At 48.7% G+C, this 16,236-nt stretch overlaps 1 protein-coding gene across 1 annotated transcript; it reads left to right on the plus strand.

Moving 5' to 3' along the window:
* The first annotated feature begins 21 nt into the window (after positions 1–21).
* PTPN6 (protein tyrosine phosphatase, non-receptor type 6) lies at positions 22–15,947 on the plus strand. Its single transcript, XM_027653381.1, has 16 exons — positions 22–97; positions 1,195–1,296; positions 6,219–6,341; positions 6,634–6,828; positions 9,819–10,041; positions 11,123–11,239; positions 11,406–11,519; positions 11,919–12,015; positions 12,431–12,510; positions 12,603–12,752; positions 12,872–13,003; positions 13,285–13,439; positions 13,739–13,806; positions 14,179–14,330; positions 14,979–15,076; positions 15,198–15,947. The coding sequence occupies exons 1-16, from the start codon at positions 42–44 to the stop codon at positions 15,304–15,306; spliced, it is 1,971 nt and encodes a 656-aa protein (XP_027509182.1). The 5' UTR covers positions 22–41; the 3' UTR covers positions 15,307–15,947.
* The last annotated feature ends 289 nt before the right edge of the window (positions 15,948–16,236 follow it).

A 16,236-nucleotide genomic window follows, 5' to 3' on the forward strand; every position in this document is an offset into this window, starting at 1 on the left:
CCGGGGGCAGGGGCAGGTACAGGTACAGCAGTGCCAGCCTCATGACACATGTGCTGCTGTTCCAGAAGACCCAGTATGCACTACCTTCTGCAAAAAGGTTTGTGCATAGCCTTATTGTGAAGCCTTATCAGAGACATTTTTTTTTAGTAGGAGGTGCGAGGCCTTAAGAGCGAGCATTTACAAATGTGTTGTTTCAAACATATTAGGTAATGTGTCACTAAGCAGATCAAGTGCTGTTAATGCCACTGAGCCTGCTGCCCCCAGCAGAGTCAGTGCTAACTTACTCATGCCTCTAGTGTCTGTGGCTGCCTTTTTTTCTGGCTGAATGTGCAATACAGCACATTAAACCTAGTGAAAAAGGCAGCAGAGAGACACAGCAGGGAGCGGCAGAGCGTGGGAGGGCTGGGCTTGCCCCATTTGGTTGCAGCCTGGATTAGAACAACATAAACAACATAAAATCATACCTCACGTTTTTTGGGACTGTAGAGGGATCAATCTCGTGGAATAGCCTCTCTCCAGAGTGACATTTTTTGTTTCCAGTGCGATTCAAATGGAGGGACATCAGGTATGTCTGTTTGTAGCCTCCTGCCCCATGTGCCCGTTGCCCTTTGAAGAGTTGAGATCTTTGAGGAGGGTGGCAGAGCCGGGGGTGAAGGAGCCAGCCTGGGAAAGCAGGGAGCTGTGAGCCAGGTGTGAGAGAGCTGCTTCTGTGCCTTTCAGTTACAAACCAGGCAGGAATGTAGCCAGGGAGGGCGTGAGCAGTGGATAGGAGGCAGGAAGAGCAGTAGGTCCCTTCCGTCTCCATCTACCTCTCCTAGCTTGGCCTTGGCCTTCCCCCACCCCTCTGATTATTCATTAACTACAGTCCAGGAAGCACTTTGCAAATGGTGACAATTAAGCCCTCTACTTGAGGCCTGAGGTTTGCCTGACCTGGAGCTACCTTCTTCTCAGTCCGCCTAGGAACAGGCGGAGTTCAGGACTCTGCCTGTGCGGATCAGGTGAGTCACGGGAGGTGCCGCAGCCCGCAAACACTGCCAGCTGCTGCTCCAGAGCCCTGGCACTCACCGCCATGAGCGTATAGCCCTGCTGGGAGGGTGCGAGTCCACCCCTCCACTACCAAGGTCTTTGATTTCTCTCCCAAATCCATCTCAAGATACTGTCCTGATAATTCCAATCTTGCTTTATTTTTTTTAGTAGGACCCCCTGGGTTGAGGGCTGTGGTACTTCCTCCACCAGCTTCTGTCAGTCCTCCATCAGTGGGGATCTGAGAGACAACATCCTGATGCCATCCCGTGGGTGAGTGCTATGAATGCTAGTTAGGGCTAGAAAACAAGAATTGTTGATGAGAAAAATAAAAATACTGGCACTAGGAATTAGGCATAGAAGGAAAAAAACCCCACCTTCTAATAGCCAGAGAACCAGAGCTCCCAGTATTTTAGATCATTATTGCCGTTACTGTTGCTCCTTCTCAGTTTGATAAGGGGTTTGCAGTTCCTCTGCCACCCCACAGGTAGAGCATCTCTCAGTGTGTTGGGCACAGAGAGAGATCAGCTGTCTGACCTTTAAAATCCCGGTTATTTCTTGATTTGCTACAGTCTTTCTAGCCCTCTATGGAACAAAAGGACATACAGCCTTCTTGGTCAGTTCAAACAGGTGCTCTACTCTGGAGACTGCAGTTGCAGGGTGTCAGGAAATGGGATTCGTTCTAGCATTACCCTGTGGTAAGGATTTGAGCAACCTTATTGGTGCAGCACTGTCCTGGGGTCCCATAGCCTGACAGAGAGCATCTGGCTTCAGCCAGGCCAAGGAAGAGGGTCCATCTGTCTGTTCCCTAAGCCCAAATGGCCTTCACTCCACACTAACTAGAATGAACTAGAATGTAGTTCTGTGCAGAACAGCAAAACCTTGCTGAAATCATCTCAGGGCTGAGAATTAGAAGTAACGAATGCAATGCTCATTTTTGAAAAGGGCTCCAAATTAGATCCCTCAAGTGCAAGGGAAGCACGGAACAATAAAGTCATCATCTGAGCAAGAGGGTAGACATTATAACAGAGAAAGCAATGAATGTGATACTAAAGAAAGAGCCAGCACTTCCTTTTGTAAAGGCAAATCCTGTCCTGTAAAACTGAAGATTTTTGAGGGACCTAGCAAGCTTGTAGATAAGGCAGGTCTGGCCAATACAGTTTCCTTGGGTTTAAAGAATTTAACAAGATTTTCTCATCAAAGTCTTTAAATAAAGTTGAAGTCATGGCATAAAAAAAGAAGTTTAAGGTTTTCTTAGGTAAAGAATTAATAGAAAATAGGAAATGGAAGATGGAAATTAACATCCCATTTTTACAGCAAAGGGAAGTCATCAGTGGCCAGATCACGGAGGCCTATCCTGAAATATACACTGTTCAGTATATTCCCAAGTGACCTGGGAATACAGCTTGGTGAGGTGAGAAAACTGGGTGATGATAGAAAGTTATTCAGGATAATGGAGTGGGAGCTGACTGTGAATAATTGCAGAAGGACCTTATGATGGTGAACAAGTGGGCAACAGAACAGCAGATGAAATTCCATATAGGCCTATGTAAAAAACAGTCTTCATGAAGAAAAATAATTCAAAATTTACATATAAAATGACTGTGAACTAGTTGTAACCTCTGTGGAGTGAAACTTTTATCATATATATATATAAAAGACCCTGCAGTTGTTGGCTTAATGCTGGTTGTGGTGAACATCAAAAGTCACCACTGTCCATGACTCAGCACCATCTTGAACACCACAGTTCTCTGCCCACCCTCACCCTTATCTCCAAAACAAGGAGCCAGAGTTGGAGACATCTCAGAGAGGGACAGCAAAGGTGATCAGAGGTGTAGAATAGTTCTGTACAAAGATCACCTTAGTAGCACTGGAGTCTTCAGCCTGGCAAAGAGCTGAGGATGCATACGGATGTTATGGGTCTGTTACCATGAGCAGCTTGGAGCAGGGTGGGGGGAACAGGAATCAGTCACTGATCTTTCTTTCTTTGCAACAACCAAATGTTAATAAAAATGAGGGAGGGAGCAGGTTATAAGCAGGTCAAAGGAGGGGGTGTTTCTGTAGCTGAGCAGTAGAACTCCTTGCCAAAGGATGCTAAATTTGTTAATTTGTTATGGATTTGACTGTTGACTCTACAAATAGCTGCAAATAGAGGCTTAGGGGAAAAGAAACTCTATACATAACCTTTCCCTCTATTATTTAACAACTGTTTTACTGTTTTGACCTCTGGATCAGCCCCCTGATCACAACAGAGCTAGATCAGGTTGCTCAGGGCCTTGCTCAGGTGAGTCCTGAACATCTTCCAGGGCGGAGGTTCCCCAGCCGTTCTGGACTCTTGTGGCAAGTGCTGAACTGCCCTTGGGGGGGAGCACGTGTGCAATTTTTCCTGATACCTACTCAGAATTTCCCTTGCTGCAAGTTATGTCTATTGCCTCTTGTCCTTTTGCTGTGTCCCACAAAGGAGAATCTGACTCATCATCTCTAAACCCCCCCAGCCCCTTTTAAGTAGTCTCAGACAGCTGCTAAATCCCTCCTTAAGCATCTTTTCTCCAAGCTGAATAAACCCAGCTTCTTCCATCTTTGCTGTGCTCCAGGCTCTTTGTGCCTGTGTGTGGCCTTATGCTGAATTCTCTCTAGTTTCTCAGTGTCTTTGGGGGTTTTTTTACAGCAGTCCAGATGTGGGCGTCTTTTTTACTTAGCTATTTCGTTTACCTTCTCCTGTGAGTTTGTTCCTGTGCTAGCTGTGGCTCGGCTCTGCAAGGGATTTACAAGATGAGGTTCTAACACCTGTGTTGTACTGAAAGCCAAACAACTCTCTTTGCTGAAATCTCTTGACCTGTTAATTATATTAAGAGAGTATTTTAGTGGTTCAATTATAGTCAGCTGTTCTATGCTGCATCCATTTGGGAGAGCAAACTCAAAGACACCAACCTTCTCTACAGTGATATTTCCCTCCCTTAATGGCAGGAGCTCCTCCCTGGTAGTTTTAAATTAGATGACTCAGGTCAAAGACACCAAGGCAGCTGTGTGCATCCATTCCTTTCCTGAGCTGCAAGCAACCAGAAGCATAAACTGAGCCTGTAAATTGTGTGATATGGGATTTGTGTCCACACAAATACTGACGGGCCACACTGCACCCTGTGGCTTCTTGTCCTGCTAGAGGATACTGAGTTACATTGGGTTTAGTGCTAACTCACCCTTTCTGCTCCGATCTGGGCTCTTTGCTACTTTGTTCTTTCCTTGTTTCCGAGTCCAACTGATTTTCAGTTGCTCAGACAGATTTTCTCCTTCAGTCAGTTCATAAGGTCTGAGGATGCCTAGGTTTTATTTTTCGTCTGCCTTGGCTTCATATTGACCCAACATACTCTGATATTCTTTTGATATCAGGAATTGTCTTTTGAGACTTCTGCCCAGAAGTTCCTGCCATTTCTCTCCTACCTCTACACAATACTTTCCTGTGCCAGTGCTACACTGTCTCTGATTCAGGTGCAGCTTCTACAACTTCATGTAGAAGTTGTTCCCTTGAGCCACAGGTCTCTGTGCCTTTAAAGTCTCCTTGTTTTTTTTTAATATCGGTTTTAAATCAGTACAGCTGGATCCCTGCAGCTCATGGCTCATCATGTGTGTGAAACTAGAAGCATTTCAAAGGAAGCTGTTGTAGGTGCCTGGGTTGCCTTTCTAGCAATGAAGTTTAGCTTCCCACTCATCTCTCCTGTACTTCCCTTTGTTGTTAGTTTCTGTCTTGGCCACAAGTTTTTGTCTAGGTCGTAGTTAGCAGCCTGTTCAGCTTTTTGCAGGATTTCCCAGTCTGGTGGATATGCAGGGAAGTCTGCAGCTGCTGGTACTTGAAATGAGCAAGGCTCTTACTGTTCCTGCTGCCCACACAGGGTAGCTGAGATTGCCCCAGGGAAAAGTCAGGCTCCTTTGCCAGCTTGATTGCCCTCAGGTCACTGCTTAGCTCCTAGTCTTTTGTGAGACCTGCAGACCTTGAAACCAGTGCTATGGACGGGTCAGCCATGGGCCATAGCTGGAAATAGCTAGGTAACTGGAATGGCTAGTTTTCCTTCTTTCTACCTGGTTGTCCAGGTTGTCAGCTTTGGCTGTGCTGCGATCTTAAAGGTTCTCGCCTAAGCTCTCTCGGTGCTGTGTGGGCTCACTGTAGGTAGTAGCTGTTTGTCTTGGTCTCTGCCTGCCTTTCTGGGCAGCTTTAACACCACCTCCTTCCCACGCCATCCCTTTTGAGCTACTGCTGCTTTTGTCAGTGCCATCCAGGTCAGGCTGGTTTCAGGGAGGCATCGCTGTGCTCTGAGCACTAGCCTGGACCTCTAAGTCTGTGGCTCTGGGTTTGCACAGATTCCCCTTTGTGCTTGTATAGAGCATGTAGGATATTTGGGACTGCTTGTGTCGCTTACTGGCTTTTTGGGGAAGAAAGGGAATAGAGGACATGCAGAACTAAATTTTCTGAGTGTGGCCAAGGCCCAAGGTGCATGCATAGCATCAGCCCTAGTGTGTAAAAAGACAGGGGCCCAAAAATAATAGGGGGGATGGGGAAGAAAAAAACACAAAAGGAGAAGCAGAAGTGTGTGCAAAGCAGCTTGGGGCTGGGGAGTTGATGGCTCAGAGCGCTTCCTGTTCCTGGAGCCGCGCGTGCCCAGCTGCGCATGGGCTTGCACCTGCTTGTGCCCAAGAGCACTATACAGAGAGCCACAGATCAAGGCACCTAACCAGAAAATCGTGGATGGAGAGGGTCTGAATGGAGGGACAGTAGACTCCAGGAGAGATACATGGCCAGCTCCCAAGAGGCACAGGAACAGCTTGGTGTTGGGTGCTCCGGCACAGACCTCCGACTTCCCTTTTCTTGCCAGTACAAACTGATTTTTCCTCTGTGTTTTTTGACTTTCTTTGGTGGCAGCCACTTGGCCCCCTCTTCTGTCACCCTCCACAATGGTGAGGTAAGAGAGTCTGAAAAGTCCGTGTGTGTAGGAAGTAGGACAAATCAGAATGGGGATCACCTTGGAAGCCATGTCTCTAATGGGAAACTTCCATAGGCTGGGGGAGGTATCAAGTAAGAAGGGATGCTGATTCTGACTCTCACCTAGGGATGCTGACCAGGGACTGTTTTTCACCCTACAGGTCTCCACAGTAGCATCTGGCCATTTTTATTCACTTGGTCTTGCTTTTATCTTCTCTGCTAGGTGGTTTCATCGTGACCTGAGTGGGCTGGAAGCTGAAGCCTTACTGAAGGGACGAGGTGTCCATGGGAGCTTTCTAGCCAGACCCAGTCGGAAGAATCAGGGTGATTTTTCTCTTTCAGTCCGGTAGGTAACTTGGACCCCAAGTTCTGTCTTTTCAGTGTTATACACACAGATTGTTGAGATACTTACATGTCCTGTGGCATCATCTTCATCCTGTCTGTATTCCTTTGAGTTCTTTCCAAGCTGAGCTTCCCAGCATCATCTAGACCTTCCTTCAAGTTGCCCCCGGAGCTTCTCTTTCCAGTCATCTTTCATGGGGATGGTTTGCTCTGGTTCCATGGCAGGAGGTAGTCCAGAACACTTTCTGCCTCTTTTCCAACTGCCTCATTGGGCTGCTCTGTGCTTTATTCCATAGGGTTGGTGACCAGGTAACCCACATCCGCATCCAGAATACCGGGGATTTCTATGACCTGTATGGAGGGGAGAAGTTTGCTACCTTGTCAGAACTGGTAGAGTACTACACACAGCAACAGGGCTCACTGCAGGACAAAGATGGAACCATCATCGACTTGCGGTACCCACTCAACTGTTCTGACCCCACGACAGAGAGGTATGGGGACAGCAAAGCAGTGTCTGTCTGTGGTGAGACCTCCTCTGTGTTTCAAGGCCTTCTTTCTGCCCTGCCTGCATCCCTAGGGCAAATCCTGCAAAAAGCATCACCTGCCACCTCTGCATCTGTGGGGGCAGCATCCCTGGAAATAGCTGGCCATACCTTGACCCATCACAGCAGACCTAATAGGGCTCTATTTTTACTTCTGGTTTCCGGTTGCCTTTGCTATTTATATACTGTTCCTAAAAGCAAAGGTTGTGGTCTCAGGTGTGGGTCTGCAGCAATCCATAGAGTCATATGTTATGTGGAAGCTCTCAGTCTTACCCCAAACCTCCTTGGTTATTCTGGGCCTGGGTGACTCACATAGCTGAGAGCAGGGCTATGTTCCCTTGCTATTCCCAGCCTGCTTAGTCTCCTTCCTGTCCTCACTTTGCATGTGTCTCTGACACTAAGTTCCTAAATCAAATCAGGTGGTTTTGCCCTTGCATTTTGCTTTTAGGCTCTTTGGTGCAGCTCAGGGAGCTGTCATGCCCTGCTCAGGGGTGGACAAGTCCTCCTCAGGCAGGTCCTCCTCAGACAGGTGGAGGCAGGGAGCAGAGATGCCCTGGGCGAAGCATTAGGGTACTAACCAGCTTGCTCTGGGGTCAGGCTGCAGAGGGGCCAGGTCTGCTGCTGGCTGTCCTCTCCAGTCAAGACCATTGCACTGTGGCCCTGCAGTTTCCTCCCTTCCTCTCTGCGGTTGGAAACTTAACACACAACCCCCCCCAGGCTCTTACGAAAGCTCTTCTCACTCTCTCCCCAAGTGATTTTCCAGTCACGTGGCTTTGAAGAGCTGGGCTATGCTGGGGGAAGGGAGGGGGTAATGGGACCCATTAACTCCATCCTACCTGTGTAGGGGAGGCCTGGAGACCTCTCTAATGAGCAGGAGAGATCAGCTGATCCCCGGGTGGCATCTGAGCACATGGTAGCTGAGCAATTCTTTGGAAGGAGGTTCAGAAATTAATGACTGCCAGTCACCAGCTACTTCTTGCAGTACATAGGGCAAAGATCAACAGCAACTACTTGCCAAGGCTGCTGTATGCCGCCTCTTGCTGTTTGAATGGTTCTTAGATGTTGTGTAGAGTAATATGACCAGATCTCTGACCAGATCCAGGGGTGAATGAATGCCCTGACTGCTTATGTTACTGGGGTATGGCCTCTTGAACATCATCTTGGTTCCTGGGAACAGCTTCCTTACAGAGTGAAGTTCACCAGTACTACTCCAGGCCTTCCCTGCTAGCTGCTCTGTGGGCAGCAAACCTGCTCCCACACCCCTGACACACTGGCTTGGCATTGGCGGCAGTGGATACAGTGACACAGGGAGTGTGGCTGGTGCTTGTCGAGGTACCTGCAGTGAGAGGAAGCAGCAGGGACACTGCAAGTCAGCCTGATGCAACAGCTACCTGCTTTTGAAATGCTGTTCCCCAGGGGAGGTGGCCAAAACAGAGCTGTGGCCTTTAGTTGGCACAGCAGCCATGCTGCAAAGCCCCCTGGACACAGAGCCCAACACACGGCTGCAGCTGGGGATGGGGATATTCCAGGACTAGAGGGGACTGCTTCAACCAGGTTCATCCCTGCTGAAGGAGAAGGGCCCAAGTCCCCTCCCTGAAACCAAGCTGGGAAGGAGTGAAGGGGCCATGGCAGGAGTGCCAGGACTGTGCTGGCACCTGGGCTGTGATGTGTTCAAACTCAGCAAAGGCTGCCCTGGAAATTGTGTACCAAGAGGAGTGGGATGATTCAGAACACTTCCCAGTGCCCAGAGCATCTCGGAGCTCTCAACGTTCTGTAATTTGGATCTCTAGCTCCACTTTTCAAGTGGGTTTTGTAGAAGCAGGACAGTGCTGCAGTGAATGTGGCCTTCCACATCTCTGCCTGGCAGCTCAGCAATGCCCCCCAGGACTTCTGATGTGGTCCAAAGAGACTGTGGAGCTTGGGACAGACATGAGGAACTAGAGAACCTGTACAGAGACAACCTGGATCACATCTGGAGTTTCTGCAGGGCCAAGAGCCCAGCAGTAGGAAGAGAGGTTGTCCCATGTCCCAACCTGCTTCTGACGACCATCACTTTCACCTGCACTGCTCAGTTCAGTGAGATCCCACTGGACAGGCACATACCCTCCCAGAAACCTTTGTAAGTGGGCAGGGGCTTGGCAGCAGCTGTGCCATTTGCACCACTCTGTGTCCCGGGTCCAGTCCTGCAGCAAGGCAGAGGGCACCTTGGTCAGATGGGGATGCTGTTCACCTTGTGCTGGGAGGAGAGAAGGAGCTGCTGACTGGGTATTTGCACTGAGGACAGGAATGTGCACACAGATCAACAGTGTAAATAGCAGGAGCAGAAAAGGGGCTCAGTCCTGCGGCTAGGCTGATTGCTGCATTGTGATGTGCCCAGAGAATGGGAATTATTCTTTGATTGAGGAGGTGACTGAGTTTCAGAAAGAGAAGTCACTGGAATGGGTTTTTGATGGATCTGATCTCAACACAACCATCTGGGTGCTGTTAAATCTGATGGGAGATTTTCTGACTCAGTGGGGCGTTATTTTTCTTTCCCTGATGTTTGAGTATCCAAAGCACCTTGCAGCAGTAATGCTAGAATCCCAGTAGTGCTGTGAGGTGCTGAAATCCACAGACTACTCTCCCCCTTGTGTGTCACGCAACTGGATCACACATGCTGCTTTCCCACTGTGTCCTCTTGTTCCAACATTCTGCTCTGTGTCCCTTCTGCCTCCACCTCATCCCTTGCCCTGTCCTCTTCTTGCCAGCTCTCTACTTTCTGTCTCATCTGCTTTCCCCAAGATCCTGCTCCTCCCCTGATTTTTATTCTTTCTCTCATTCCTTCCTCTCCCTCTTCCTTTCTTCCTCTCTCACCCTTTCCCAGTGTTGCTCTCCTTCATTCATCAGCTCAAGGCCATCCACTTACTGCATCTCCACCTCTCTCCTCTTGTTTTAACTAGGTGGTACCATGGGCATCTGTCAGGTCCTGCAGCTGAGTCACTTCTCCAGGCCAAAGCCACCCCTTGGACGTTCTTGGTGCGGGAGAGCCTCAGCAAACCTGGGGATTTTGTCTTGTCTGTCCTCACTGACCAGCCTAAACCTGGGTCTGAGGCTCCACCAGCTGGGGCAACCAGTGCCTCTGGGGCCCGGCTCAAAGTCACGCACATCAAGATCATGTGTGAGGTGAGCAGTCGGAGAGCACGAGGAGGAAAAGAGACCTCTCCTGATCATGTCCTCAAAAGCGTGTGCCCTGTCAGCTTGATTACCACCAGCAGTGTTTCTTAATTTGGATCAAAGTGCTATTCCCTTGCAGGGTCCTTGTGTCCTCGCCCCAGCCTGGGTGAGCATGGGCTGGGTGCTCAGACACAGGAGGCAGGGCTCAGTGTGATTGGGACCTCTGGTACAGGGAGTCTGTGGGAAAAGAGAGAGGAGGATTCATAACCTAATTATGAGTTCATCCAAAGAGTTAAAAGTGTTTGGAGCAGGAAGAAGGGGTATCTGCCAGGCCTCCATACTTAGTCTGATGAATGTTACCAACCTGGCTGTCACCAGTTCTCCTATTTCTTTCATGTGGGATGAGGAGATTTCAGGGATAAAAAGCAACTGACCTTAAATGAGATTTGAGTGCAATATACCTTCTCTGGGCTTCCATCCTACGAGAGTACAGTCAGTTTGTCATGCTGTGAATTCTGTGTTCTCAGGGCAAACTTGCATTTGATTTGCCTGCCAGAGGAAGTGCTTTTCTAGATGGTGGAGGGTGGTGCCCATGGCTTTGCACTCCAGCATTGCCTTTTCCCTAAGCATTATCAGCTTTGTCTGTAGGACAGGTTAAGAGAGTTGGGGCTGTTCAGCCTGGAGAAGAGAAGGCTCTGGGAAGACCTTACAGCAGCCCTTCCATTACATAAAGGGGAATTGTGAGTAAGCCAGAGAGGGACTTTTTATAAGGTCATGGAGTGACAGGGCAAGGGGGAATGGCTTCAAACTGAAAGAGAGAGGGTTTAGATTAGATATTAGGAAGAAATTCTTTACTGCGAGGGTGATGAGACACTGGAACAGGTTGCCCAGAGAAACTGGGGATGCCCCATTCCTGGAAGTGTTGAAGGCCAGGCTGGATGGGGTTTGAGTAACCTGGTCTAGTGGAAGGTGTCCCTGCCCATGGCAGGGGATTGGAGATAGATGACTTTTAAGATGCTTTCCAACCCAAACCATTCCATGATTCTATGAATGTTATGAGCGAGACATTACACGTTCTTCCTTGATTTAGAATGGACGCTACACAGTTGGAGGTGCTGAAATGTTTGACAGCTTGGCAGATCTGGTCGAGCACTTCAAGAAGATTGGAATTGAAGAGATGTCTGGCACCTTTGTGTACCTGAAGCAGGTAAACCTAGTTTTCTGGTTTTAGGGATCCTTTAGAGGGACTGTCTTGCTGTTTGTCTCTGCTTTGTGTTCCTTTCCTTCTTTTCTCCACAGCACACAGAGGAGACTGCTCTCCAGCACCATCTCTCTCTCTCTCATGCAAACCCACTGTGTTTTCCCATCCCCAGCCCTACTATGCTACAAGGGTGAATGCTGCTGACATTGAGAATAGAGTGCAGGAACTGAACAAGAAGAGTCTATCTGAGGAGACGTCCAAGGCTGGATTCTGGGAGGAATTTGATGTAAGAAACTGCTGGGGGACATTATTTGTCTTTTTGTGAATTCCCAGTGCACCACCTCATTCTCCATCCTCAATTTCTTCCTATACACAGACTTCTCATATGTCTTGTCAATTTATCTCTGAAAGAAGTGTCTGTTTGGAACCTGTTCTCCTGGGGAATGAATGCCATCTTTAAGTGAACCCAGTGAGGTAGAAATGTGCTTTTTCAGGATTGGGAGAATGAGTCACCAAGACAGCAAGGGCACAGATTTTGGACTTTTCAAGTCTAGGTTTGCTTTTCACTTCTCTACTCCCCCACAAACATGGCCATGTGTCCTCAGAACCACCACATCTCTTCAAAGTGCCCACCTCCCCGTCATATATTGTGATCTTGCCATGACTATCTTTCTTCTGCTCTCAGAGTTTGCAAAAACAGGAAGCCAAGCACCTGTTTGACCGCCATGAGGGTCAGAGACCTGAAAACAAGAGCAAGAACCGATACAAGAATATCTTGCCCTGTGAGTCTTGCTTCTCCACTATAAAAAAAAAAAACAAAACAAAAAACGTACAGACAGGCAATGAAGAGCTGTCCGAGGCATCACTGGCCCTGCCTCAGCCTGCTCTATCCTCCAGAACAGGTTATGAGAATTTCAGAGATGATGAGAGAGGTCACAGCCTTTTCATGTCCTTGAAGGAAGCAGGGAAGGTTGCCTTAGACTCATTAACTTCTGATGGTTCATGATAGGGGCAGAGAGATGGGAAGACGGAGTGAGGTTAGTCTGACCTTAGAGAGGGACAGATGAAGATAGAGGGCATGCTGCATGCACTGGGAGGCGTGGGGCAGTGAAATGAGGTGGCATGGGACAGTGAAAGAGCTTCTTGTGGCTGCACAGAGTATCTCATTGCACTGTTTATTCTTTTACTGCACCCCAGTTGATCACTCCAGAGTCATCCTCCAAGGAAGGGACCCAAATATACCTGGATCGGACTATATCAATGCCAACTATGTCAAGGTGAGACTCATGAAAGATGACTGTATGCCCAAGAGTGGGAGAAGGCCTGCCTGCTCCTGCAGCCCTCTTGACCTTTCCCTGTCCACAATCAGAACACCATGATCAGCCCAGATGAGTGCACCAAGACCTACATCGCTAGCCAGGGCTGCCTGGAAGCCACAGTCAATGACTTCTGGCAAATGGTGTGGCAGGAGAACACACGCATCATCGTGATGACGACACGAGAGGTAGAAAAAGGGCGGGTAAGTAGCAGTCTGTAGGTGTCTTGGAGATGCCCTCTTTTCCCCTTCAACCACTGCTCTGCTTTTTCCCTCTTTCCTGCCTTCTGCCCATCCTCACCCTGCCCTCTCTGCCCACACAGAACAAATGTGTGCCTTACTGGCCAGAACTGGGCAACACAAAGGAGTATGGTCCCTACCTTGTGGAGAATGCTGCGGAGCACGATGCGTTGGAGTACAAACTCCGGCAACTCTGTCTGTGTCCAAAGGATAATGTGAGTGTGAATGATCAAGGGCTGTCATTGAGCCTATGAATCTAAGAGCCACTCTATTTCTAAAGCTGGGAACTGTCGGGTGCTGTGGTGATGCTGCTGTTGTATCATTCTTGGGACTGCTGTTCCCACTTGATTTGGGCTGGAATCACACTGGTGGAATCACCAAGAAGTGCGCAGGAGACAGAGATTCCCTTTGGCTTCAGACCTGCATCTCCCTGGGACAGAGGCCAGGGACAGGGCTGGGTTACAGTTTCATCAATGAGGTGCTTTGTTATTATCAGGGTAAGGCTGTGCGTGAGATCTGGCACTACCAGTACCTGAGCTGGCCTGACCACGGTGTGCCCAGTGAGCCAGGAGGAGTCCTCAGCTTTCTCGACCAGATAAACCAGAAGCAAGAGAGCATCCCAGGTGCAGGGCCTATTCTGGTGCATTGCAGGTTGGTACAGAGGCTGGAGTTTGAAGCATCCTCCATTCCTTATCTAGGGTGAGACATAGAAAGTCTGTCCTGGTGCTTCCAGCCCGTACCCCAGGGCTTGTGACTGAAGCCTATGCCAGCCCTGATATTTGCTTTTTCCTCTTCGATGCCCCCAAACCAAACTCTCTGCTTATTGAATCTGTGACTCTCTTGTGTCATTGCTGGACAGCTGCTACAACAGCTGCATCCTTCCCCAGAAGCAGCTGCATTTTCTTTCAGGAGCTGTTTTGCTCTGACCTCTGCTTGTCCTCTCCTTGCAGTGCTGGGATTGGCCGCACTGGGACTATCATCGTCATTGATATGATAGTGGAAACAATCTCCACCAAGGGTAAGAGGACCCCATCAAAGTGAACTGGCCTACCCAGTAGGGCTATGCCCTTAAGTCCAGCTGCAAAGGGAAGAAAACTATTCAGGTGTAAGTGGGAGAGATCCTGCCCCAGCCGCAAGAAGGTTGTGTGTTGGATCTCTGTACCATTGCCACTTACTGTGGCTGTAGCCTTCCCTGAGCTTTGGCTCTTCCTCCAGAGCCAGACTTGAAAGATGCTGAGCAGGAGGGAGAGATAGGAGGTCCATATAGGAGTAAAGAATATGGAAGGAGGTAGAAACTTCTTGACTGACCTCCCCTGTAACTGCTTTTGGTAGAGAATTGGGAGAGAGGGCAGTGAACATGTCCATAAGCTTTTCTGGTTCTCCTTGCTAGGCCTGGACTGTGACATTGACATCCAGAAGACCATCCAGATGGTGAGGGCTCAGCGATCTGGGATGGTGCAGACAGAGGCCCAGTACAAGTTCATCTACATGGCCATCTGCCAGTTCATAGAGGCAACCAAGAAAAAGCTGGAGATTATCCAGGTGAAAAAGGGGACTCCACTGCCCTGTGAGCCTAGGCTTGCATGGTGTTGTCTTTGAGCCCAAGTGCTCTGTTTCACAGGCTTTAAGCTAACACTGGGACCTACACAGACTACAATGGTGCACGAAGATCTGAGTCCTTATTCCCCTCTTTTGAGACTTTTAAGTTCAGGGGACAACATTAGCAGCTCAAGTACCATCTCCACCAAGTACTGTTTTGTTACAAACTCAATCTAGGACAAGCAAAGACTTTGCCCTCTCCTGTCTTCATCTTTCACATTTCAATTCTGCAGTTGCAGGATTTTTTCCTTCTGGCTTATAAGTGGCATCTTTATCTCTCCTTGTAGCCTCTGGCAGCGTCCAGTAGCTGCTGCTGTTTAATATTCTTTAGCTGACATTTGGCACTCTCAGGCAAATTCCAGTGCCTCCAGAGATTTGTTGCTCCACTGTTCCCTCCTGGCTGTGTTTGCGTTCCTGCTGCTCCCCTCTGACAGGAGCAGACAGAATGCACTGAGACTGGGAACTTCAGCAATCCACCAACCTCCACTGAGGTGCTGGCACAAAGTGTGGTTTAACAGCAAGAACTCTTCCATGGTGCCTCGTGCATCTCCCAAACCACACTCCTCTCAGCCTGTTTTTTCTCTCCTGTAGTCTCGGAAAGGCAAGCCAAACGAGTGTGAGTATGGGAACATCTCCTACCCTCCTGCAGCGAGGAATGCACATGCCAAGGTTTTACGAAAACCCTCCAAGTAAGAGCCCCCCTAAACCAGAGACCCAGATATGCCTGCCTCTGGCGATAGTCTGCCTGCTGGCTTGGCTGGCTTTTTCCTCTTCCTCACTTTTTCCATTGTTTTTCTCTGGGTCTTACAGGCAAAAAGAGGAGTCAACGGTTTATGAGAACTTGGGGAAAAAGGAGGAGAAGGTGCGGAAACAGCGCTCCTCAGAGAAGAAGCTGAAAGGCTCACTAAAGAAAAAATAATGATAATTGCAGGTAGCCCCATGGCAGTTTTGAACCTGGACTGGAGTTCACATCCTGACTGGCCTGTTTCACATTCCTTGCTCTTGGACTGGAACTAGGCCTTCCCATTATTTTCCCTGCCAGCTTTCAGTGCCTGGAACCAGACTGCTTTCCAGCTCAGCTCAGCTGACTGACTTTACGGTCCCTTGCCTGTGCAGGCGAGCAAAGTCTCTTACTGCCCCCTTGTCATTCATTAGTGGGAAAAAAAATCAGGCCCTTTCTTTCCTTTGTTCCCTGAACACTGGGGCCCAAACTCACCTCTGCTGTGTCAGCTTTTTGAGGAAGCAGGCTTCTTGAGTAAGAGCTGAGGAAGGGCATCACAGGAGCTGCCTCTCTGACTACTGCTGTGAGTTAGTTTAGCCTGTTAGTGTTCTCTGAAGCCTCAGCTTTCCAAGTATGGAGGTTTTGGCCTGTTTCAGCTCAGCTCCTCTGCAATTCAAAGGAAACTTCCTCTTTCCTTAATACCAACCCTCTGCCCTATGATCCTCCTACTCTGATCCTTCAACTGGATGCTGTAAATATACCAGAATTGGATATGAGGGCCACATTTTCTTCTTTGTTTGTAAATAAACTTGTATTTGTTTGACTACTGAGTACCAAAAGGTTTTTCCTATAATTTCTTTTTGGCTATGGCTGTACTCCTAATTTCGCCTGCAGCCCTGCAAAGACTTACAAGAATGTCTCCAGCTTAGTTTTCATGACTTCCTGCAGCCTTCAGGCTCCTGGACAGAAGCTATGACCAATTATGGAGGCTCCTTGCTGTGAGGCTTTAGTGTTGGTGGCTGTTAGGGACTGATGAACTGTGATGTGGCTTTTGCACCTAAATTTTGCTTGTGGGTTTTCAATCCTTGAACAGACAAAGCCACAGTTGCTCTGACCTAGTGCTGGTAA

Source organism: Corapipo altera, unplaced genomic scaffold, assembly GCF_003945725.1.
Source record: "Corapipo altera isolate COAL_440 unplaced genomic scaffold, ASM394572v1 61, whole genome shotgun sequence".
Taxonomy (NCBI): domain Eukaryota; kingdom Metazoa; phylum Chordata; class Aves; order Passeriformes; family Pipridae; genus Corapipo; species Corapipo altera.

What these genes read in the sequence shown, in the direction of transcription:
- PTPN6 (XM_027653381.1), top strand. Translation starts at nt 42, where the DNA reads ATGACACATGTGCTGCTGTTCCAGAAGACCCAGTATGCACTACCTTCT. An exon ending in ATCCTGATGCCATCCCGTGG is followed by an intron (nt 1,297 to 6,218) that starts GTGAGTGCTATG and finishes CTTCTCTGCTAG; the next exon opens with GTGGTTTCATCGTGACCTGA. An exon ending in GTCTGTGTCCAAAGGATAAT is followed by an intron (nt 13,004 to 13,284) that starts GTGAGTGTGAAT and finishes TGTTATTATCAG; the next exon opens with GGTAAGGCTGTGCGTGAGAT.